The 24,788-nt window shown below is 43.0% G+C and overlaps 1 protein-coding gene across 4 annotated transcripts in view; it reads right to left on the bottom strand.

Annotated features, from left to right (window-relative positions):
• The window catches only part of LOC131328819 (uncharacterized), a 38,945-nt gene extending 18,557 nt beyond the window's left edge, over positions 1 to 20,388 (bottom strand). Inside the window, exons 1-2 of one of the 4 annotated variants that reach the window (XM_058361745.1) lie at positions 20,123 to 20,388; positions 19,915 to 19,976 (exon numbers count right to left, since the gene is read on the bottom strand). In XM_058361745.1, the coding sequence (XP_058217728.1) occupies positions 19,915 to 19,976; positions 20,123 to 20,191 (131 nt within the window). In that variant the 5' untranslated portion in view covers positions 20,192 to 20,388. Of the gene's footprint in view, positions 1 to 18,464; positions 18,576 to 19,914; positions 19,977 to 20,122 lie in introns of those variants that run through there. The other 3 variants (XM_058361743.1, XM_058361744.1, XM_058361746.1) reach the window with 3 other exon arrangements.
• Positions 20,389 to 24,788: the final 4,400 nt, after the last annotated feature.

The raw sequence follows: 24,788 nt of genomic DNA on the forward strand, positions 1-24,788 counted from the left end.
TCTGAGGTCGGATGATGGACGCCGTCACGCCGGACACGAGAGAGAGACGGTGGAGGTGTGCGTCAGAGGCTCACGGTGGAGGGCTGGAGGTGACGGTGTGCGATTGTGCGGCAACAAAAACTCAGATCTAGAACAGGAAGTGGGGAAGTAGGTATTTACTTTTTACGTTTTATACCTAGGAGGCTAGGGTTATATATAATATATGTATGTATGTATATATATCAGGTCGGGCCGAGTTAGGCGGGTTCTCCGAACTCTGACCCGAAACCCGATTTTTTTTCAGATTTCAAACCGCACCCGACCAATCTACATGTTCGAAGCCACCCAAAACCCCATGGGTCGGGTCAGGCCTGCGGGTTTTTCACTCACCCTTAGCTGGTAGCAGCAAAAAGCAAGGAAGAAAACCGAAGTCTTTGTTGAACAGTGAATTTGATATGAAAGATCTTGGGGCTGCCAAGAAGATTCTTGGGATTAAAATTCACTGCGATAAGAGGGCTGGTTAGTTGAGGCTGTCTCAGGATGGCTATTTGCAGAAGGTGTTGCAGAGGTTCAACATGCAAGAAGCTAAGTCTGTGAGTATCCTGTTCTCGGCGCACTATAAACTCTCTGCCAAGATTTGTCCTAGTTCAGAGGATGAGGCAAAGCACATGGTGGAGGTGCCCTATGCTAATGCAGTGGGGTGTCTCATGTATCTGATGGTTTGTACAAGACTAGACATATCGCATGCAGTATGGCTGATCCAGGAAAGGAGCATTGGAATGAAATTAAATGGGTCTTCAGATGTCTCGCAGGCACTCGTGATATGGGGATAGTGTTTGATCAGAAAGGGGCTTCGAAGACGTGGTGGGCTATGTGGATTCAGATTATGCAGGGGATTGCGACTCTCGTAGGTCGACGAAAGGTTATGCATTTATGTTTTCCGGTGGTCCAGAGTCTGTTGAAAGTCTACGCTTCAGGATACAGTGGCTTTATCTACTACAGAGGCAAAGAGTACATGGCAGTGAATGAGGCAGCGAAAGAAGCAGTTTGGCTTAAGGGGTTTGTTAGTGAACTTGGTTTCATGCAGCACAATGTGAATGTGATACTGCATTGTGACAATCAGATGCAGACTGCAGTTCACTTGGCGAAGAATCAGGTATACAACGCAAGGACAAAGCACATTGATGTGCAGTATCATATGATTCGGGAATGGTTAGCATCAGGTGACTTACCTTTGTCTAAAGTTCACTGATGAGAATGTGTCTAATATGCTAACAAAGACGGTTACTAGGGACAAGTTTGAGCGTTGCTTGGACTTGCTCCATGTTCTCCATTGTTGATTGAAGAACTTGAGGGTGGAGCACTCATAACCGTAAAGTGAGTGCAGTTCGGGGAGCTACAACAAGCTTGTCTTCAGGATGGTTCAGCTTGAAGCCAAGGTGGAGATTTGTTGTGTATGGCTTCAATTTTAATGAAGGGGCCCATTGGGTTAGTTGGGCCCTTCAGTTGCTCTATAAATGTGTTCAGCAGTCTCTAGGCAGAGAGAGAGAACCTTGTTTTGGTGAGAAACAGAGAGAGACAGAGAGACACTAGAAAGGAGATTGGAGCTTGTAATCCTAATTGATTATAGTGGATGGATTGATTCATCCCTCACCCCCACCCCCCCGGAGTAGATAGTATCGAACCACATAAACCTCTTGTGTTCTTGTGTGCTTGGTTTCTTGTTTGTGGGTAGCATGCCCTTTGGAATTTCCGGATTCCAAAAATGCAAGGGCCCGGAATCGAGGGAGCGCGAGCGTGGAGGGCAGGCACTCAAAAATACAGAGTCGCCACTTGGGTTTTGAAGGTTCGACACCCAAGGAACCGTATTTCGAAGCACCTGCCGCGCTGTTTGATTTGATAGAGTAAAGGAACCAGTCCGTCATAACCATATCTGGGTTCGGGAGCCAGGTTACGAAAGGGGAAGGGTTTTAAGGCACCCCTCTCGCCCAATCCGGAGATCGGTCTTTATTTAGGCATTTTGTGAAAATGTTTGCGATTCTTCTTTTATTAACCAATTTTTAGCCAATTAGAACGGGGAAACAGTTAATCGGGGATCAAAACTGAATCAATTTTGCAAGGCGAGATAAAATAGCATGGATGAACGATGTACTAGAAAGTAAATGAGATAAAACCTAACACTGTGACTGGATATCAAAACAGTGCGTTAGATATGAATTTGACACAAACAGTGGCCAACTTGCATGCATGGATCTGCCAGCATGCAAGTCCACCATCGCGCATCAGACCCACTCCATCGCGCGAGGGTCAATATCTTCCCAGCAGGTTAAGTTTTGCCTCCCTCTGAGCTCTAAAAGGCCCAGTGCACACCCAGAGACAAACCAAGCAGTTTATATGTACTGAAAGTAAATAACAATTACAAACAGAATAAACGGAATTGAGAAACAACCCCTAAACAGTAGGTGTATTAAAACAAGGCCAAAGGCCCAAACTGCCCATGCAAGGGTGACCCTTGGAAACAAGCCGACCATTGCGCGATGAAGTCAGATAGTCACGCAAGGATCATGACTGAACTTCCAGGAATTGCTTTGCATGCCTGGGCTCTAAGACATATTCAAGAGCAAACCAAGGGCATTCCAGAGTAACTAAATAAGCTGCCTAAACCAAACTGTGGATTTTCAAAATGCAAAACAGTGGATTAATTTTAATCATGCTTCACAGTGATTTATAATGCTATAGAAAACAAAAAATAACTAGCATCTTATCCCCACGAGGACCGTAGCATGCTGACTGGAACAGTCGCGCGCGAGTGGCTCCATCGCACGCAAGAGTGCTAGTGCACGGTTTCTTGTAACCCTGCTAACTTTAGAGCCAGGACTAGTATTAATTACCAGCCTTGGCCCTGCCAGCCCCCCTTAGGGATCAAAACAGTAAGCAGTAAAGAAATTATACCTTTGCTTTAGTGTTTGAAAATAGATTGAACAAGGTGGTAGAGCTTGTGAAATGAGTGTATGAAAGTTGTTTGAGTGATGGAGTTGCTAATGTGTGGAGGGTTGTATGGCCTTTTTTTTCTTTCTTCTTGATTTTTTTTTGTAACCTTAGTCTTAGAAGACCAATGGGGTATATATAGGAGATGAGAGAGTGCTTGATGGGTGGAGGGCTTGGCCTAGCAACCAGCCAACAAGGCTGGCCAGCCTTCCTTGGTGGAGAAATAGGCCAACAAGGTGATGGGAGTGGTTGTGAGGGTGGAGCAACCCATGCACCTGCAAAACGCTATTCAGTCGACGAAAACGGGGTTCCACAGGTCAGTAGCCCCCTGATCATCACAAAATCCAGCTGGAAAAAGGTGAAAGTGACAGGTGTTGACCATCGCGCGAGATAGTGGCTTCATCGCGCGACAGTTAAACCAACCCTAGCGATGGTCAACAGTCAAGACTTTGACTTTGACCAACACCTGGCAGATGGATCATCGCGCGTGAGATCCACTTCAACGCGCGATGGTCAAACCTGAGGTCAAGGCTTTGACTTAGGGTTTTAGGGGTTTAGGATAGGTTCCACACACTCCAAGCTCAAACCATTTCATTCTCAAGACTGTTTTTGATCTAATTCATCATTGGGGAAACAAGAAACCGAAAAACAAAGTAAATCAATTGGGATTTCCAGATTGGGGTGTCTACATTGTTTTTCAGTTCTTCATCTTATTGTTCTTGTTTCTAGATTGATATTGCTTGACACAATAGTTGTGTCTTCCGCTTATCACACAATAGAGCACGCAACTGTACTAGTGCTCCTTGTTTATCTTGACTAAAAAGGTTATGAATGATATGGACAAAACATTGAGAGCCTTTTTATGGTATGGTGGTCTCTAAAGTAGTCTAGTGCTAGAGTTAAATGGGAGCTAGTGTGTAGTCCAAAAGAAGAAGTGGTATTGGGCTTCAAGTCTCTCAATCTAATAAGGCCTTTATGATCATGTGGCAAACTCTCTTTGGGTAAGATGGATATGTTGGATGCTTGTCCCATTGTGGTTAATTATAATCTAGAAAATTATAGGCCGGCCCTGTATTTTAGGTTCGGTTTCATCCCAACCCTAAATATTTAGTCTGAACCTGCATAGGCTTCGTTATGTCACGTGATTACTTTTTTGCCCACCCCTCTCTCTCTCCTCTATCTCTCTTTCATCTTCTCTACACACCCACTCCAATCACAACCCACCAAGCAAACCCAACGACGCCATCAACGTGGAGTGCGAGACCCCCACAGCTAACACCCAGCACCGGATCAGCATCATCGTTGACTTCTCCGACGAGTCGGCCTTTGCCGCCGGCGAGTAGAGTCGGATCCAAGTAATCTTCCAACCTTCAATCTCGGCTAGTTGCCGCCAGCATCTTCGCTTTTGGATGTCTTCGTCGGAGACTCGTTGCTGCAGTCGATGACTCCAATTCGTCTGTGTCTTCGGAAATCTCGCTTGAAAGAAATCTCCAGTTTGTTCATGTCTACGGAAATCTCCAGTTTGTCCGCCGTCGATGACTCCAGTTCGTCGGAGACTTGTTGCTACTGTCGTTTCTCTACTGCAAACTATAAACGAAATCACAAAAACCAGGTGCATCTAGTCATATTTTTTGCCGATTTCTCGCAGGGACCCTTAAAATCACATTCTGAACGCATTGAACGGCTCGGATCATCAAAATTTGATCGAAAAATGGGAGGTTTGCGTTTTAGCAAGTTAAGGGCGCCCTAATGTGAAGGCTGGTGTGTGTGTATATATATAAGAATTGTTGTATCACATTTCGATCCTTAATTTCTCGCTGGCTCTAGTGTTGGGAGGACAAGAATCACTTATGTGCTTCATAGCTGTGAGACAATTTTTAAGTCAAATAATATTGTACTAATAAAAACAAGGCTAAAAATTACTAGTATAAGTAAAGTTTATCAACTGGTATATGAAGCTTGCTCTAGATTCTTCGTGCTCAATCAAAAAATTGTTTTAGTGGTTGAATTGGGTATTTATTATCTATGTGAATTAGGTGAGTTGTCTATGTGAATTGTGAATTTTTAGCGTGTGATGGAACTATGTGAACTGTGTTTTGCGGGTATGTGAACTGTGTGTTTTGGGGCTATGTGAACTATGTGTTTTCCAGTTCACATAGCCCAGTTTTCACATAGACAGTTCTCAGAGCCAAGGGTATTTTTGTCCGAATTAATATGGGTCAAGACCATTTTAAAAAGATTGGGTAGAAATAATACATAGAGGACTATTTTAAAACCAAAGCTAAAAAAAAAGGGTTGGGAGCTAGAGTTAAATGGGAGCTAGAAGTCTCTCAATCTATGGAATAAGGCCTTTATGATCATGTGGCAAACTCTCTTTGGGTAAGATGGCTATGTTGGATGCTTGTCCCATTGTGGTTAATTATAATCTCAAAAACTAGTATATGAGCTTGGGCGACCTCCTTACTAATTGACAATTGGTTTTGAGTTTGATGCTATAGCTTGGGTATTAAAATAAGGCTTTTGGACAAGACCCTCTTGATTCATTGTGCCGTTGTCTGTGTCATAAGTGCACTTGGTGCGGGTCAGAGGTCGCGCGTGCGGGGAGTGTTAAGAGCTGTGTGGGGAGTGTTAGAGCTGTCCCACATTGATTAACTAATCTCCAAAACTAATATATGAGCTTGAGTAGCCCCCCACTCATTGCCAATTGGCTTTGAGTTGGATGCTTTAACATGAATCTACCTCAAGAGGCTTCCTCGACGATTAGGAAGTTGTTTAAACTGAAAAGTTTGGCTCATCCTTGCATAAATAGCATTGCGGGATATCGTATGAACACTGTCTTTGGTTGGATAACCAGCACCCACTCAGTCCCTTGTTTCAAAAGTTTGGGGAGTGCATTATCAGCAACACAAGGGAATTCTCTGGCTGGAGTCCTGCAGCTAATGTATGTTTGTTGTTCAATCTGTTAGGAAGGTTCTTAGGGACCTGGGCCTAAAGTTCCAAGGTTTTCAGCGGTATGGTTTAAAAACAATGTTCCTAGATGGCCTTTAACTGTGTGGCTGTGTTGTCTGGGCAGGTTGGCAATGAAAGATAGGCGTATATCTTGACGGATGGAGGTGGAGAGCCAGAACGCATCTCAGGCAACCAACACAGTGAATCCCTTGTCACTTATTTTTTTGAATTCCACTATCTGGTGTTATTTGGCTAGTGTTATTATTGATGCTGTATTGAAACTAGCTATGGCTGGTACACTTATCAAAAAAAGAAACTAGCTATGGCTGCTACAGTTGACCACCAGTGGTTGGAAAGGAATGCCAGAATATTCACTAGCAAGTCAGTGGATTGTAGCTCCCTTCAATGCATGATTGACAAGGCTATAAGGGACAGGATATGTTCTTGATCAGTAAAGAACACTCAAATATTACCATCTTTACGAAGTTTGAGTTTCTCTAAAAATTCTGAAATGAGTTGGATGGGTGTTGGTATTTTCCTATTAGTATCTTTTTTTACCCCTTCTGTTATGAGGGATCCTGGTTTCTTTTCGCTTTTGTTGTTTGTGTCTTTTTGTTGTTCTTGTTGCTAGCTTTGGCTATAGGATCATGTTTCTCTGAGTTTGTCCCTAGTTCATATTTCGTATGTTGCTAGCAACTTTTGTTTCTCGTTTGAATTCAACTTCTAGTATACCTAAAAATAACTCCCATCCAATTGCCTTTAAAATCTGAATAATCCTCCTCTCCTCCCCCTTCACATTCATAGACGTCTCAATAAAAACACAAATGCTCCAACCAAAAAAAAATAACAAGTGAGTATTTTTCAAATCGGGATAAGTATCGTGTATTGTTTTCCGTTTTCTTCATTTCATAAATCTTATTGGGATACATATCACATATCGTAAGATACTTTAACCATAATTAATATACAAACAAAAAGTATTTGTAAACTATGCACACAAACAGAAATGTATATAGATACATATATATATATATATATATATATATATATATATATATATATGTATGTATATAAAAGTATTCAAAAAAGTTTTAAGATGCGAAATTTCAAGCCTCCCAACTGGTCTATCACATTGAGACTTCTTGCTGCCTAAGTCATGAAAGAAAAGAAGAGCCCTTATATGATTCAGGGAAAATAAAATCAAAGTATGGTTCTTTAACTTCTTTCTTCGTTTTCAATCCTCATTGAGGTTGGATTTCTTTCAAATGGTTTGCATGTTCGCATAATTGGATCAATCGACTTAGATTAATGAGTTTGGGGTTCCGCTTCGTAAAATAAGGTCCTACTTTTTTCCATTAAGAAATCATAAGATACGTACCAAATCGGGATATAAATACATGTAACGTAGGATACACCTATCGTATCGTAGGATTTCTTCACAAAAAGGATATAGGTTGGGATATGTATCATTTTTCGAAGGAGACGTACGAATCGTAGGATACACATCTTGTATCGTAGGTTTTTAACAATCAACTAACTATCTCGCCCAATGTATCCCGCTCAAAGTAACTTCTGCAACGACCCTTTAACTAAATTTAAGCTAACTGAAAGACTAACCAAACCTACTAATTCACTAATTTCTAGCTAAGGACTCCACAAGTCCCTTGAGCTACAACCTTACACATTTGCAGGGCAGCTACTAGGCACCGAATCACATTGTAGCTTATTCTTTTTTCCTAGACCTCCCCATTGCCTATCGATGTGTGATGAAAGACCATGACATTCCCACAACTATAATGCCCACGTCCTAGCCGATCTACTCTGCCTTACCCGCACACCCTACTCCACAAGAACTTGCTAAGAGCATCCATAACGGCATAACCAAAAGAAACATATTCACAATGTTAGCAATGTTGGCCTCAAAAATGGCTCACAATAGAATAATCAAACTTAGCAACCTCTTAACCAATAACCAAATTTGAGACTTTCAATATCCAAAGTTAGCAACATTTGTCTCAATACCCAAAAATAGTGGGTCATACTCACAAAAGTTAGTATGTATGCTTTTCGTTGTTTGAAACTCACTCTCCATAAAACAAATGCTTTGTTGGTAGGTGAAATTCACTCTCCACTTTGGAAAATCGCTGTGCATTTAACAATGTTGGTCACTTAATAGATTTTAACAAATGATCTCCACTTTCAATTATTTTACTAAAATGTCATTCAATATAGACCACTGGATTGAGAAGAAAAGAATTGATTGTTGGATTTGACTTTTTGCCGACTCATTTTGATTAGGCCATTTTGGAGCTTAGGGTTGCCAACTTCAGCCATACACTAATTGGATAACTAAAAGGTGATGTGACTACTTTTGGCTACTCAATTTTGGTTAGTCCATTGTGGATGCTCTAAGGGACCTATCAGCCCTCATGTAATATAGACATATACACAGTGCCATTTCTTATGGTATTTTTTTCTTGGGATGGACTCCTTAGGACAGACAAAATGGCACTATCAAAAACACGGTTGAATTACAACTTACAGCCTTCACTAGACAGAAGAATCGTGCTTGTTTATATCATAGGGTTTATAAATAATAGGAAAAAGTCCATTTTACCCCCTTACGGTATAGGCCAGGTGCGGATTACTTCCTGAACATTTAGACTTGACCATATAACTATCCATGGTTCTTGGACCAAAATACACAACTTTGTTAACTGAAATTGCAAATCTAAAATACCCAATATATGATTGCACTGCACTTTTTCTCTTCATTGTCCCCCTCCTCCTCAATCTCCAAGAAACAAAGAATCATGAAGAACTTTCACTGCACTTATTTACTTTCAATGTTTGATTTTTGTCCTACCATTTGACCTATTTCTTTGAATCTTAACCATGAAACAATAAAACCGAATTTGATGAGCAATGTCATTGCTTATCCAATCTTTGAACGAGACTCGTGTTCCCAAAAGAAATCAATAATTGGGGCTGTTAGAATATATGTTTAGTCTTAAGTCTTGTCCCACATCGGTTTATTAAGTATTGTAATCAAGTATCTCATAATATAAATAATATAAGTATGGGTTAGGGTTAGGGTTAGGGTTAATTAACACCCTAAACACTTTTCCTTTAGCTGTAACATGGTATTAGAGCTACGCCCTAATCCACCATTCCACCCTAATGACCTGCTGCCTAAGCTGCCTCCATCACCGCCATCTTCCATCGTCGTCGCCACCAGCCCAAAAAACCCATAAATTCGAAGAGTAAGAAGCAGACAGTAGTTGCACAGTGTAGTCCAAAAGCCGAAAACAGAGCCATGACTCACACAACATGTGAACTTTTATGGGTGCGGTCTTCTCTTGAGGAGATAGGATTCAGTGTGCAATTGCCATGAATTTTTACTGTGATAATCAAGCAGCGATTCACATTGCATCTAATCAAGTGTTTCATGAGAGAACTAAGCACATTGAAATTGACTGTCATCTTGTGCGGGAAAAGTCAGCTGGTGGTGTGATTGCTACTCTTTTTGTGACTACAGACACTCAATTGGCAGATAAGAGTTGTTATATAACAAGTTAGGACTTAGTGACATCTATTCTCTAGCTCGAGGGGAAGTGTTAGAATATATGTTTAGTCTTAAGTCATGTCCAACATCGGTGAACGAAGTATTGTAATCAAGTATCTCATAATATAAATAACAGAGGTATGTGTTAGGGTTAATTAACACCCTAAACACTTTTCCTTTAGCTCTAACAACGATGACCAATTCCAATCCATTTCACTGGACCCATTTGCTAATTTTTACACCCTTGGACAAGAAACCTCTTCTTGAATTTAGAAGAAGAATGGAGAAGTGGGGTCAAACCCAAATTCAAGTATCTTCTCATTTTGCTTGCTACTAAAACAATATAGATGGATTCGCCATTTTTGACATTTGTCTTTCTGGGTGTGGGTTTTTTTATGGCTCTCCTCAAGGACAGCCGCTGCCACCACCATCAAAGTTGTTTCCACCGCTGCCATTTTCTCCACCTCCCAGAATCATCTTCTCCTCCTCCATCACCATCTCCTATCCTGCCTCCTCCTTTGCTACCAGCTCCGCCATCCAGTCCCTGCTACCAGACAGAACAAAAAATTCCCTATTTCGGGAAATTTTTTGTGGGTATTCTATGGATCATGCAAATGCGTTGGTGGTACTAGTGATGGGCAGTGAATTGTGAACATAAGGGGAAGGAGATTTTAGAGAAAGGAGAAAAAATCATAAGAAGATGACATTTTCGTCATTTTAGTGAGCGAAAAAGTCTTCTTACGAAATGCATTGCAAAGAAATCGTGTGACTTGCATGAACTGATAAGTTATATATGGAAAGCGCAACGGTGCATTTTGGTCCAAGAACCATGAGAAGGTTGTGTGGTCAGGTCCAAATATCATGGAGGTAATCCGCACCAAGCCTATACCAGAAGGGTGTAAAATGGACTTCACCCAAAGTTATAACCCTGATTTTACACTCGGCAATCAGTTAGTAAAATGCAAAACTCATCCACACCTGAGAATTTCGATGCACCATCACTGGGGTACAGAACAACGTAAGCCTCAATTATCCAGTATTTAACTGACCAGATCAAAAGAAAAAAAAGTATTTAACTGACCAAACAACTTTGTATAGAGATGAGGTTTTGTATCAGCTCGTGGAGAAGGATACAGGGTACAGCTATGAATGTCCAATTATGTACTTACTGGCAAGTCTCTCCTAAATTTTTTGATGGGGCATGACCTCCTGGTTAGGGTTGTTTTGGGCTGTCATGTTTTGTTTTGTCTGTAAAGGTCTCTGACAGACCTTTTGTGTAGTTTTCTGATTGGGTCTGTGCCCTCTGTGAGTTTTAGTTCCCTTCTCTTCCTTGTTCTTGTACAACCAGATTTAGACTGTATGCTTATGCCCCGGTGATCCATGTTCTTTTTGTTTGTTTTATGAAATCTTAACTTACTATGGGGGTTTGATTTATCGGGATCTTAACCATGGGTCGGTTCTGGTTCCTTCCTCCGCCACTCCGCGCATCTGCCGCCTAACCTACAACAAGTCACTAGGGCTATGGAAGCCCAGTGACCCTCTGACGATCAAGTTAGATGTAGGGAAAAGTGTATAGGTCTAGAGTTAGGGTAGAATGGCATACCTCTCTAGGTTAGAGTCCCTTTGTATTTATAGACCTTGCTTTGCTTGGCCTCCAAGCTAGCGCGTGGAGGGTACACTCCGGTAACCGCCTCGGGTGACGTCATATGTGACATAGGGGATGTTAGAATAGTTAGTCTTTGTCCCACATCGGATAGTTGGAGTTATGTAATAAGTCACTAAGTAATATAAATAAAAGCTCTCTCTTGTGTTAGGGTTAATTAACACCCTAAACACTTCTTTCTCATTCTCTAAACAACATGGTATCGGAGCCGATCCTAACCCACCATAGATCCTAACCCTAGCCCCCAAAATCGACTACTGTAGCAGTGAACAGTGTCGCGCATACTGTTCAAATAGTGATCGGGAAACCCTAGCCACCATAGCCCAGCCATAACCTCACCTTTACGCCTGACCCAGCCATAACCCAGTCACTGTGACCCTTGCCGGCCATCACCAGCCACCGGCGACCCTCGCCTGAACCCCGAAAACCCTAAATCGACCCTCTATGACCCTCGAAATCCTGCAAAATAACTGATCCAGTACTTGAAAACCATTAAAATCTCTTACCCAGTCGAATTAGTCTTCGTCGGTGCTCGTAAAGGTCTCCCGGCTACCGTCCAGCTCACACCAGCATTGCTGACCATCGTCGAACATCGTACTGCCTGTTTCCGGTGTTTTACAGGTATTTTGTGGTTTTGCAGTCCGTATACCACATGTTGTGGCTTCTGCTCTTTTGGTTCGCAGTCCTTAGTACTCGATTTTCAACTCTGGTAATGGTTTTCTCACTTCGGTAAAAGATTTTCAATACCTTGTCAGCCTCTGGTTTATGGGTTGTTGTTTTGGACCTGTCATAGTAATCACTTGCATCAATTGGTATATGTTGGTGATGTTACGGACCTGTCGTGTTTGGTACTTAGTTGGTTGCTGATGCTGTTGACTTTGTTGGTTGAGTACGGGTTCTTGATTAGTTTTTTTTGTTGATTCTTATTGGTTGTTGCCTCTTCATTGTTTGGTAAAATGTCTGAGCAAAAGTCTGATTCTGATTCTGGTTCTAGTTCTACTGTTACTAATGGTGTGGCTCGTTCTTCTCGGTTTCGGGAGAGGTTGTCTATTACCTCTACACTTTTGAATTGCAAAAATTATTCTGTTTGGGCCAAAGCAGTTGAGGTCTATTATCTGGGTGAGACACTGTATCATATTTTGACTAATGACCCCACCCCCCCCCCCCCCCCCCCCCCGCAACCACTGCTGCCACATATAGGGCATGGGTGTCTGACGATGCCTGAATTCGATCTGAGTTATGGAATAGTATGGAAAACCATATTTCTAGCACATTGGTCTTCTTACCTACATCCAAACAAGTATGGACACAGGCTCAGGAGATGTATTCTGGTGTTAACAATCTCCGTCACACATGTGATCTTCATCAGTCCTTTTCTATCTCACAGGGTGATTTATCCTTGGGGGCTTATTATTCCAAGTTTCGTGGTATCTGTGTGGAGCTCAATATCTGTGAGCCTATTTCTACTGATGTTCAGGTTATGAAGCGCCAACGTGAGCGTATGCAAGTGACTCTATTCATATCTGGTGTATCATCGACTACTTATGGTCCCGTCAGTAATCAGCTTTTGGGGTCTTGAGATTTACCTTCTCTCAGCGAGGTTTTTAGTCGACTTCGTAAGTCTTCTGTATCTGCGCCTATGCCACCCTGATCGTTCAGCATTAGCTGCCGCTGTATTTGGTGGTTCTCGTGGCCGTGATTCTGGGTTCAGTGGTTGTGGTCGTGATTCTGGAGATAGTGGTCATGGTTTTGTTGGTCGTGACTCTAGTTTTGTTACTTGTGGGGGTCGCATATCCGGGGGAGGTGGCCGTGGTCGCAACCGTGATTCCAAGTTTTGTACTCATTGTCCAGGAACCAATCATACGGTGGAGTTCTGTTATGATCTTCACAGTTTCCCTCAGGCTCATCAGGTTGTTATAGGTTGTTATGTCTCAGGATGCTGGACAGCTTACTCATTCTTCTGTCGATAATGTGATGACTATCTCTGTAGAGGAGTACCAGAGCCTCATGTCATTTCAGTCTCCAGCTGCGGGTTCTTCCTCCACTGTTACGCTTGCTCAAAAAGGTCCATCCGTTGCTTGTGTTGCATCTTCCTCCACTTCTACTCCTTGGGTTATCGATTCTAGTGCCTCTGATCATATGACAAGTCTGCTCTGTTTTCTCGCCGTCAGTCTGTTGGTAAACCATCTCATGTTACCTTAGTAGATGGTTCTACCACAGAACTTACTGGTTTGGGTTCTATTCCTGTCACTTCATCTCTTACTTTGGACTCTGTGTTACATGTTCCTAGTTTTTCCTTTTAATCTTATGTCTGTTAGTAAACTTACAAAGTCCTTAACCTGCTCCGTCACATTTCTTCGTCATGGTTGTGTGTTTCAGAAGACGGGGAGGAAGATTGGTGGGGGTACTTTACGTGGAGGCCTATATTACTTTGCCAATGACATAAATCATGCGTCTGCTGCCCTTCGGTCATCAATATCACCATATCAACAACATTGTCGTCTGCGCCATCCTTCTCTTTCAAATTTGAAGCGTCTAGTTCCATCATGTAGCAATAGTAAGGATTTGCAATGTGAGGTCTGTGAGTTTAATAAACACCGTCGACTGTCTTTTCATCCTAGGATTGAGCGTCGTGTGTCGCGTCCTTTTCAGTTAGTACATTCGGATATTTGGGGTTCTATTCATGTTCTCATTATCGCTGGTTTTCAGTATTATGTTATTTTTGTAAACGATTTTTCTCGTGTTACATTTCTTTATCTTATGAAAACGAAATCAAAATTGTCTTCTGTTTTTAAGTTATTTTATACCGAAATAACGACTCAGTTTGATACTTGCATCCGTACACTTCGTTCAGATAAAGCACACGAATATTTTCATAATGCTCTCTTGCTTTTTTGATGATCATGAGATACTTCACCAGTCTTCTTGCGCTCGGACTCCACAATAAAATGGGGTTGCTGAACGTAAGATCAAACACATATCTGAGATTATGCGTGCCATGTTAATACAGATGCAGGGCCCTAAATCTTATTGGAGTGATGCTGTTCATACAGCCTGTCACTTGATTAACCGTATGCCCTCCACTATTCTTAGTGGTAAGATACCTCACAAAATTTTATTTCCTGGTCGTCCTCTCCACTCATTACCCCCTCGGGTATTCGGGTGCACATGCTATGTTCATGCGCTTGATCCTGACCGGGACAAACTTGACCCCCGGTCGATCCGGTGTGTCTTACTTGGTTATTCGCGCACTCAAAAAGGGTATAAATGTTACTCACCTTCTCTTCGTCGTCACTTTGAGTGTGCTGATGTCACCTTTAATGAGTCATTGCCCTTCTTCTCGGGTACACCTGAGTCTAAGTATGTACTTTCTGAATTTGAGTATGTTATTCTTGTCGATGTTCCTCCTATTCCTGTATGTAGGTATATGTTCGTCGGCGACATGTATTAACAGCCCCACCGGTGCCTACCACTGCGCCTCCTCCATCCCAAGATCCGGTTCCTCCATCACCACCACCACCACCACCTCCTATCGCTCTTCGCAAAGGTATTTGGTCTTGCACTTCTCATCCTATTGCTTGGTTTGTTTCCTATGATCATCTGTCTCCATCCCTTCGTGCTTTTACTACTTCTGTTTTTCGTCCATTTCTATTCCTCACATTGTTCAGGAGGTCTTATCTGTTTGAGTGGCGGACAACTATGGAGGCTGAGGTGTCTGCTCTTCATGACAATGGCACTTGGGACTTGGTTCCTGGTTCCTCTTCCATCAGGGAAGTCTCCCGTTGGATGTCAGTGGGTCTTTACAGTCAAGTATAATCCGGATGGCACAGTCAAACAGTACAAGGCCCGTCTTGTGGTCAAAGGCTATACCCTAACGTATGGCGTTGATTATGCGGAGACTTTCTCTCCGATGGCCAAAATTTCTTCTGTTAGGATTCTTATTTCTATGGCCGCTAATGTTGGCTGACCCTTATTCCAGTTGGACGTCAAGAATGCATTTCTACATGGTGATCTGCTCGAGGAGGTATATATAGAGCAACTTAATGGATTTGTTGCTCAGGGGGAGCATTCCAAGGGTGTCGCCTTCGCAAAGCTCATTATGGTCTTAAGCAGTCACCTCGAGCTTGGTTTGGCAGGTTTAGTGATGTTGTGTTGCAGTTTGGTATGCGTCGCTCTCATTCTGATCATTCTGTCTTTTCTATTCAGTCTGATCGAGGAAAAGTAGTATAGATTGTGTATGTGGATGATATCATTATTACTGGGGATGATCAGAAAGGTATTGATGAGCTAAAACACTTTCTACAATGTCAGTTTCACACCAAATATTTGGGTAAGCTGCGATATTTCTTGGGTATTGAGGTAGCAAGATCCGAGGAGGGGATTAGTCTATCTCAAAGAAAGTATACGCTGGATATTCTAGAGGAGACTGGTTTATTGGGAGCAAAACCTGTGGAGACTCCTATGGATCCAAACGTCAAACTGTGTGTCGATCAAGGGGAGATATTTCCTCATCCAGACCGTTATCGCCACTTGGTAGGCAAATTGAATTATCTCACCAATACACGGCCTGATATCTCATTTGTTGTCAATATGATAAGTCAATTTATGTCAGCCCCTCGTCTTCCCCATTGGGAAGCTTGTCTTCGTGTTGTGAAGTATCTCAAGGCTAATCCTAGACGTGGTCTATTCTATCGTTCAAATGGTCATTTGCGTGCTAAGGCAGGATCACCGTCTGATAGACGGTCAACAACTGGATACTGTACTTTTGTTGGTGGAAATCTAGTTACCTGGAAGAGCAAGAAACAAGTTGTTGTTGCTCGGTCCACTGCTGAAGCAGAATATCGTGCCATGGCTCATACTACATGTGAGGTTGTATGGTTGAGAGCTTTGCTCGAGGAGTTGGGGTTTGGCATACAGTTACCTATTCCTATGTATTGTGATAATCAAACAGCAATACATATCGCTTCGAATCCAATATTTTATGAGAAAACCAAACATATCGAAGTAGATTGTCATATTGTTCGGGAGAAGATAGATAGTGGCGTGTTGTCTACCCCTTTTCTGTCTACAAGAGCTCAGTTGGCAGATATCTTAACCAAACTGTTATCTAAACCACGTTTAGAGTTATTATGTAACAAGCTAGGGTTCTGTGATATTTATTCTCCAGCTTGAGGGGGAGTGTTAGAATAATTAGTCTTTGTCCCACATCGGATAGTTGGAGTTATGTAATAAGTCACTAAGTAATACAAATAAAAGCTCTCTCTCGTGTAAGGGTTAATTAACACCCTAAACACTTCTTTCTCATTCTCTAAACAACAGGGGATAAGGCGGTTATGGAGCACGTGGCCAGATCAACCCTTCGCGAGGATTCTTGAGACTAGGTGACGTGGGAGGAGTAAGCACCGAAGGGCTAGATCTGTCCCCCGGAGCGTCATCGGACGCTATAGTACAGTACCGAGCAATCAAATGCCTTCGGATTCTTCTCGATGTCATGTCTCATTAGACATAGGAGGCTTGCCCGGGAGCCCTCGGTGCTGCGTTTCGAGGGTCGGTACGAAGCCCTCAAGTGCGCTCGGTGGTACATCCAGAGGGTCGGTACGGAGCCCTCATTCGCGCTTGGTGGTACGTCTCGGGGATCGATACAGAGCCCCATTTACTCGGGCCACTACAATAGCCCCTCAACTTATCCAAAACTCTTATTGGTTTGGTTTGGGAGGAGTTGACAACAAGTATGGCCGAATGTTCTGATTGTGCACCAAGCCCGAGAGAGAGATGTCGAACGCAAATCCTTTGATAACCACCGGAAGAATAGCCCCAGCTCTTAGCGCTGCATGTCGCCTTGGAGGCACGGAAGGGCTTCGTTGATTCATGGGCTCGGCTTCAAGAAACCGAGGCACGAAAGAAGTACGGAAGGGTTCCGTCAATTCGTGAGTTCGGCTTCGAAACCCGATGCACAAATGAGGCACAAAAGAGCTCCGTTGATTCGTGGGTTTGGCTTCGGGAAACAGAGCCACGAATGAGGTACGGAAGGGCTCCGTCGATTCGTGGGTTACGAAGGAGGCACGGAAGGTTTCCGTCGGTTCGTGGGTTCCGGGAACCGATGCACGAATGAGGCACAGAAGGGCTCCGTCAATTCGTGGGTTCAACTTCGGGAACCGATGCACAAATGAGGTACAGAAAGGCTCCGTCGATTCGTGGGTTTGGTATAAGAACTAAGGCACGAAGGAAGCACGAAAGGGTTCCATCAATTCGTGGGTTCGGCTTCGGGAACCGATGCACGAATGAGGCACGAAAGGGCTCCATTGATTCGTGGGTTCGGCTTCGGGAACCGATGCATGAATGAGGCACGGAAAGGCTCTGTTGATTCGTGGGTTCAGCTTCGGGAACTGATGTACCAATGAGGCACGGAGGGCTCTGTCGATTTGTGGGTTCGGCTTTGGGAAACGGAGGCACAAAAGGGTTCCGTCAGTTCGTGGGTTTGGCATCGGGAACTGATGCACGAATGAGACACAAAAGAGCTCCGTTGATTCGTGGGTTTGGTTTTAGGAAAACAAGGCATGAAGTAGGCACGGAAGGGTTCCGTCGACTCGTGGGTTTGGCTTCGGGAAACCGAGACACGAATGAGGCATGGAAAGGTTCCGTCGGTTCGTGGGTTTGGTTTTAGGAAACCAAGGCACGGAGGAGGCATAGAAGGGTTTCGTCGATTCGTGGGTTCAGCTTCGGGAACCAATACACAAAAGAGGCAGGGAAGGGCTCCGGCACGAATGAGGCACGGAAGGGTTCCAACGATTCGTGGGTTTGGTTTTAGGAAACTAAGGCACGGAAAGGCTTCGTCGGTTCGTGGGTTTTGGTTTTAAGAAACCAAGGCACAAAGGAGGCACAGAAGGGTTCCGTCGATTCGTGAGTTCGGCTTCGGGAACCGATGCACGAAGGAGGCACAAAAGGGTTCCGGCGATTCGTGGGTTCGGTGAGCGTCTTCCGCGTTGGCCCGTTGTCTCCCAAAGAACCATTTCGCTAGAAGGGGCAAGGCGGTCTTTAACGAATTGCCTAGGCCATGGATACTTTTGACGGACGTGTCCGTCGTTGTGCAACGAACGATCCTAGCCCCCCCGCTGGAACGAGAGCTGGAGGTTAGGTGGAAGAGCTGCTTGATCTTCGCCAATTCGTCTGGGATAGCTCTATCCCCGACAGTTGGTGTGAGCTTGTCGATCTTCTGTCCTAGATGTCGTATACAGGTATAGACTTCATTGGATGGCTCCGCACTGGAGGGAAGGAAGCCGATTCCGATGGGAGTTATTGTGATGGAGATGTGTTTCTTACCCAAGGCGCTGGTACCCCCGGAGCCCAAAGTGAGGGCTCCTAGAGGTTTGTGGCCCCTGGCGGCGTCTTCACCCTCCAGATCTTGAACCACCACCATTTCATCTCAAAGTTGAACGGAGCCCGGGGAAAAGGAGGAAGGGAACACTGAGAAGACGGTCAGTTCCCCAGCAGAGTCGCTAATTGTGAGGGTTCGGTTTATAGGGATCTTGACCGTGGGTCAATTCCGGTTCCTTCCTCCGCCGCTTCGTGTGCCCACCGCCTGACCTGCAACAAGTCACTAGGGCTGTGGAAGCCCAGTGACCCTTAAACGATCAAGTTAGATGTAGGGAGAAGTGTATAGGTCTAGGGTTAGGATAGAATGGCATACCTCTCTAGGTTAGAGTCCCTTTGTATTTATAGACCTTGCTTTCCTTAGCCTCCAAGCTAGCGCGTGGAGGGTACGCTCCGGTAACCGCATTGGGTGACGTCATATGTGACATAGGGGATAAGGCGGTTGTGGAGCACGTGGCCAGGTCAACCCTTCGCAAGGATTCTTGCGCCAAGGAGACGTGGGAGGAGGAAGCACCGAAGGGCTAGCTCTGTCCCCCGTAGCGTCATTGGACGTTGAAGTACCGTACCGAGCAACTATATCACCAAGCAATCAAATGCCTTCGTATTCTTCTCGATGTCATGTCTCATCAGACGCAAAAGGCTTGCCCAGGAGCCCTTGGTGCTGCCGGTTCCTTCCTCCGCCACTCCGTGCGCCCACCGCCTAACCTGCAACAAGTCACTAGGGCTGTGGAAGCCCAGTGACCCTCCGACGGTCAAGTTAGATGTAGGGATAAGTGTATAGGTCTAGGGTTAGGATAGAATGGCATACCTCTCTAAGTTAGAGTCCCTTTGTATTTATAGACCTTGATTTGCTTAGCCTCCAAGCTCGCGCATGGAGGGTATGCTCCGGTAACCGCATCGGATGACGTCATATGTGACGTAGGCGATAAGGCGGTTACGGAGCACGTGGCCAGGTCAGCCCTTCGCGAGGATTCTTGCGCGAAGGGGACGTGGGAGGAGTAAGTACCAAAGGGCTAGCTCCGTCCCCCGGAGCGTCATCGGACGTTGTAGTACGGTACCAAGCAACTATATCACCGAGCAATCAAATGCCTTCGGATTCTTCTCGATGTCATGTCTCATCAGACGCAAGAGGCTTGCTCGGGAGCCCTTGGTGCTGCGTTTCGGGGATCAGTATGGAGCCCTCAAGTGCGCTCGGTGGTACGTCCGGAGGGTCGGTATGGAGCCCTCATTCGCGCTCGGTGGTACGTCTCGGGGGTCGATACGGAGCCCCATTTACCCGGGCCACTACTCTTACCAAAAAAAAAACTTTGTACTGAAAAAAAAACCCTATTATCCACTATAAATCGATACGTTTGAATGTACTTATGGATATATGCAAATAAAATGAAATGGTACTTACAAATAAGCGGCTTTGGTGAAATTGAGATACCCATAAACACCAAAAGCTGCTGATCTCCATGTCTGCAAAGTACAAGGGCAAATACCCGCGACAAATAAGACAAGAAAGAGGGCATAAACATGAATGAGGGCTGACAGTAAGTGACTAGTAGGATTATTATGCGGATCAAAAAAAACAAAAATTTACTAGTAGGATTATTATTTATCACCTTGAGGAGAATCATTCTTAAACCTCTGATTGAAATGTTAATTTGGATGTCCACCGTCGAAGGTTGCATCTGTCATCCCTCAAAGTTTCCCGAGATTTTTGAAACAAAGATATATATCAATGATTGATGCTAAAGTGAGCCTTCAATTCCAGCGTAGGATATGAGCATGCTGCACTCTTGGTTCGGCTTCTTCCACGTAAAATTTTGTGCTACCGTGCGCTCCTTTTTCTCTACCTCAAGTAAAATTCTTCCGAGGGTTTTTCTTACGTAAATTCAAGTTTGCACCCCAAAGTATCACATAATTCTACATTTCCCCCTGAAGTTAAGGATCATGGTTTGTGGCCCGGTTTGAAAATGTAAGTGTTCATAGGATTCAAACATGAGACCTTATAGAAGACAAACACTTATTTACTTCCTTGTGCTCATTTGACCAAAGCCCTTGGTCAAAAGAGAAAAGAGAAAAATGGTGAAAGGAGATTTAACTAAGCTCAATTTTTTTGGTTGGAATACACACTTCATCCGAACTATACTTTAGGGCTTTAAAACCGATTTCAAATTCTTACAAAAGCAGACTGGGTTGAATGAATTGGGCAGGTAAGCAAACTAAAATGCACCCTGCTAGATTACAAGTGGTATTGGTTGGGTGCTAAAGTGTAGATAAAAGTTTGAATGTTGGGGTTAGATTTATTGGAGAACAATCGACGTTGTAATAAGTTTCCAAGGATAAGGTAGTGCGTTCGAATTGATGCAACGACATCAATTCTTTGTGGGGATCTAACTTTCGTGTGGCGAACTAAAAAAATGTAGCATAATCAATAAGTTCAATGAAAAAATTCAAACTTTTAGCGTTTTGGTAAAATTGAGAATAGGATGACACCATGGGGTTTAAAAGGTCAATTGTTTTTCACGTTATCATCTTGGTTTGTATTGCGAGCCGATAATGCCAAAACTACTTTTGTTCCTGCCAAAACTCATTCATTGCATGACTTAATTGCCCTCCACTATACCACTTACTTTACAAAAATGCCCTTTGAAATTCATAGGATTATTTTATTGTTCCTCTTTGTTTTCTTGCACCCATCAGAAGCTTCAGAGCTTCTTCAACGAAGAGAAGCTGGTTACATTGATGTTTAATTTTTGTTTGCTTGTCTTCTAAAATTAGCTCTTGTGTTGCTCGTGAATTGATGGAATTTGCATTTTTGCTTGAAAACGTGGAAGTGGAAAACAGGCCTTGCACTTATGGGATTTCAAGGGGTATTTTTGTAAAGAAAGTGGTGTAGTGGAGGGCAATTAAGGCATGCAATTAATGAGTTTTGGCAGAAACAAAAAGGATTTTGGCATTATCAATTCCCTACAATTTCATGTCAAATTCAATTAATGGCATTAAAGTCGTAAGCTAGAACCTCCTTGAAACTTGACTTTTGTAATGACTAGGGCGGTGTACATGAGTTTTTCAAGTTCAACTCAACTTCTTACCATTATCAACCTATTTAAACTTCAATTTTTTGGGTTTCATCACAAGCCTACAATGGTGGTCCAAACCGTTCATTCTATGCTTCTCACTTATAGTGTTGTTTTAAAAGAATAAATCGCTTCAACTATGAATTAGCAAATCTTCTAAAAGTACTATATAAATGGTTATTTTTTCCAAAGAAGAAATGCATCATTATTCTTTTTTTCTTTTTTTTATTTCCTTTGCTTCTTTAATTATCCTTTCTTATGAGCAAATGCCCACCTCAAATAAAGTCAAATGGAGGCTTGGAGTATACCACGAAACTGAGATTTATGTGAAGTAGGATATTATATCCTCTCGTTGGAAAATTTCGTCCCCGAAATTTGTCCACCAATACTAAGCAACAAAATTTCATGCATTGCTTTGGTTTCTCCACTCTGAAAAGAATTTCTTCACAACCCATAGTTTTGGTTATAACCATGACAGGCAAATCGGTTGCAGCACCGACAAATCTCCAACAACCTCTTCCAATCCTATTCTCCCTCTTGGTTTTCCCACTACAACCTTTCTTAACACACACACACACACAAAAAACCCTAATTTTTGGCAGACGAACAAATTGCGGAATTGTTAAGACAAAGAGTGTTGTCGGCCTTACCTCATGCTTTACCATCAATCTGAACTTCCCAATAAAAAATGGGTGTTGTCGGCAACCGTAGTTTGCTACGTATGGCGCTGGTTAAAGTCCTTCAATGGTAACAGGAAAGTGTGCGAAAGGGCGAACAAAAAAAAAGGTAGGGAAAGTGCAAAAGAAATTTACTGGCCCAAATAATTGTTTAATTAAGATGGGAAAGTAATGTTCAATTGGAATACCATACTATTGTGTGTGTTTTTTCAACGGAAGAAGCATACCCATTTAAAAAAAGTCATACGGCATCTATAGATTATAACCGGAATACAGATCAGGCCTTACGGTATTTACAGATTCCCACCCGAATACAGAGATACAGAGACACAACCAAAGCCCTAAAGCTAACGATATACAGGAAAAGCAAAGAGACAAAGCTGATGTCTAAATACCTAAGCAAGAGCCATCGCTCATTCCACGTCGTTATCAACAAGGATCGGCTTACGTGGACTTATTGTTCCCAGACACCAGAGACCTTGGGATGGCGGAGCTCCATATCAAAGACAACATCAAGCACCGATGGAAATCAACAACCAACCGGACTAAATCCAGACAGAAACCGGATTGAATCTAGCAAAATATACACTCCCTTTTGTCATTGAGCAGCCATTCTCTTGCCTAACCCCCTACCGATCAAAGCTCTGAAGCCAATGACTCAAGAAGTGGTGCGGCGACAAACGACAAGTGTTTTGGGTAGAGAAGGGGAAGGGAAAACCAGATCTGAATGCAAAGATTGATTCCTCCCTTCCCACTGTCCAAAATTGGGTATAAACCTAAGGGGAGGGAGGAGAAGAAGAAGAAGAGAAAGTGTGGCGGTTGTTTTAGAGTTTGAAAGAGGTGCTCTCTTTTTAGAGGGGGGGTGGGGTTTGTGCTAATGCACATACTATTGTTCATGACACTCACTTTTTATAGTACTGTAGAAAGGATTGGATGAAGTAGTAACTAGCACATAGTTTGACTTTTTGTAGTAAAGCTGCATTTCAAAAGGGTGGAGCTAAATACAACTGCAAATTTAGCCTGTTTTTAAGTAAATTATATTCGGACAAAAATGCCCTTAAAAAATGGACAAAAGTAACCCTACCAATGAAATTGACACCGTTTTGAATGGCAAAGGGTCATCCATCCTTTCCTCCCCATTCTTCTTCCTCCCCCTCCCTTCCCATCGTACCAGTCACTTCCTCCTTCCCCAACCCATTCCACGATGGGTGGGCCAAACCCAACCATCTAGCTTATTCCCAACTTTCTTCTTGTTGCCAACATTTACAGGGGTATGAATTCCCTCCCTGTACCAAAGGAAACCCTAAACTACGTAGCAAACAAATACAAAAAAAAGAAAGGGAAAACCTAGAATATGTGAAGTTCAGAAGCAAATGCCGATCCTAATTGGTGGAGAGAAATGGTGTGAAGGTGGGTAATTTGGTGGCGAGAGACAATGGACAACAACGATGTCGCCGCAAAAACCAGTCCCATCGCGCATTAGCAAAATGCGTGATGTTAATCGCGCATTCACAAAATGTGTAATACGAAGCATTATGCATTTGAATATATGCGTTTTTAACATTATATATATATATATATATGAAGCATCTTCAAGACGTGTTATAAAGGGTTTGGATATTAGAATCTGAATTTTGTGACCATTTTTGGAAGTTAATTTCCGAAGTTAAAGACATGACGCATCTTCAAGATACGTTATAAAGGGTTCAAGTATTAGAATATGAATTTTGTGAACATTTTCGGAAGTTAATTTCTGATTTTGGTAGCGATTTTCAGGATTGAATGTCAAATTGGTGCTCATCATTTTTTTTGGCAAGTAGTGTGTTGTTGGTGATAGCGGTGACTGGTGGTAACTGGAGTTGGGGGCGGTGTTGGCAGTGACTAGAGTTGGTGATGGCGATGATGATTGTGGCCACCGGTGGTGGCGATACTGGTGATGGAGGTGGTGATTGTGGCCGACGGGTGTGGTAGAGGAAAGGTCTGCTGCTGCTGGTGTGGTGGAGGAAGGGTCGTCTAGAGCGGTGGTGGTGGTGGTGGTGTCGTCTGGTGTGGTGAACAGTGGCGGCGGTGGACCACGATGGTTATGGAGGATTTGGTGGTGGTGCAAGGGAGAGTTATTTTTTGGGGAAAAACTCGTTTTTTGGTATGCAAGGGCAATTTTGGAATTTTTAGGAGAATTTTTTACTTTGTATATAACAAATTGTTATAAGATTTGGGTGTTTTATTTAGTAGAGGCTACATGCAGTAAATTCGCTGTTGCAAATTGAATCACCCTTTCAAAATGTCACAACTCACAAGCTTGTAAGAGCTACGTGTAATGAAAGTAATCAACAATTTTTTATTTGAAAATGTTTCCCAACAGAACATGCAAAAAAGGACAAGCATGATAATGAAATTCAATGGAGGCTCTAGAAATATTTGTAACCAATGTCAAGGTAGTTATTAACAAACTACACATCTTCTAGCTTACTGATGTATTATAACTGAAAATAGATCTTCCAAACAAAACAACTTGCAAACACATACAA

The sequence above is a fragment of the Rhododendron vialii genome, chromosome 6a (genome assembly GCF_030253575.1).
Source record: "Rhododendron vialii isolate Sample 1 chromosome 6a, ASM3025357v1".
In the NCBI taxonomy this organism is placed as follows: Eukaryota; Viridiplantae; Streptophyta; class Magnoliopsida; order Ericales; family Ericaceae; genus Rhododendron; species Rhododendron vialii.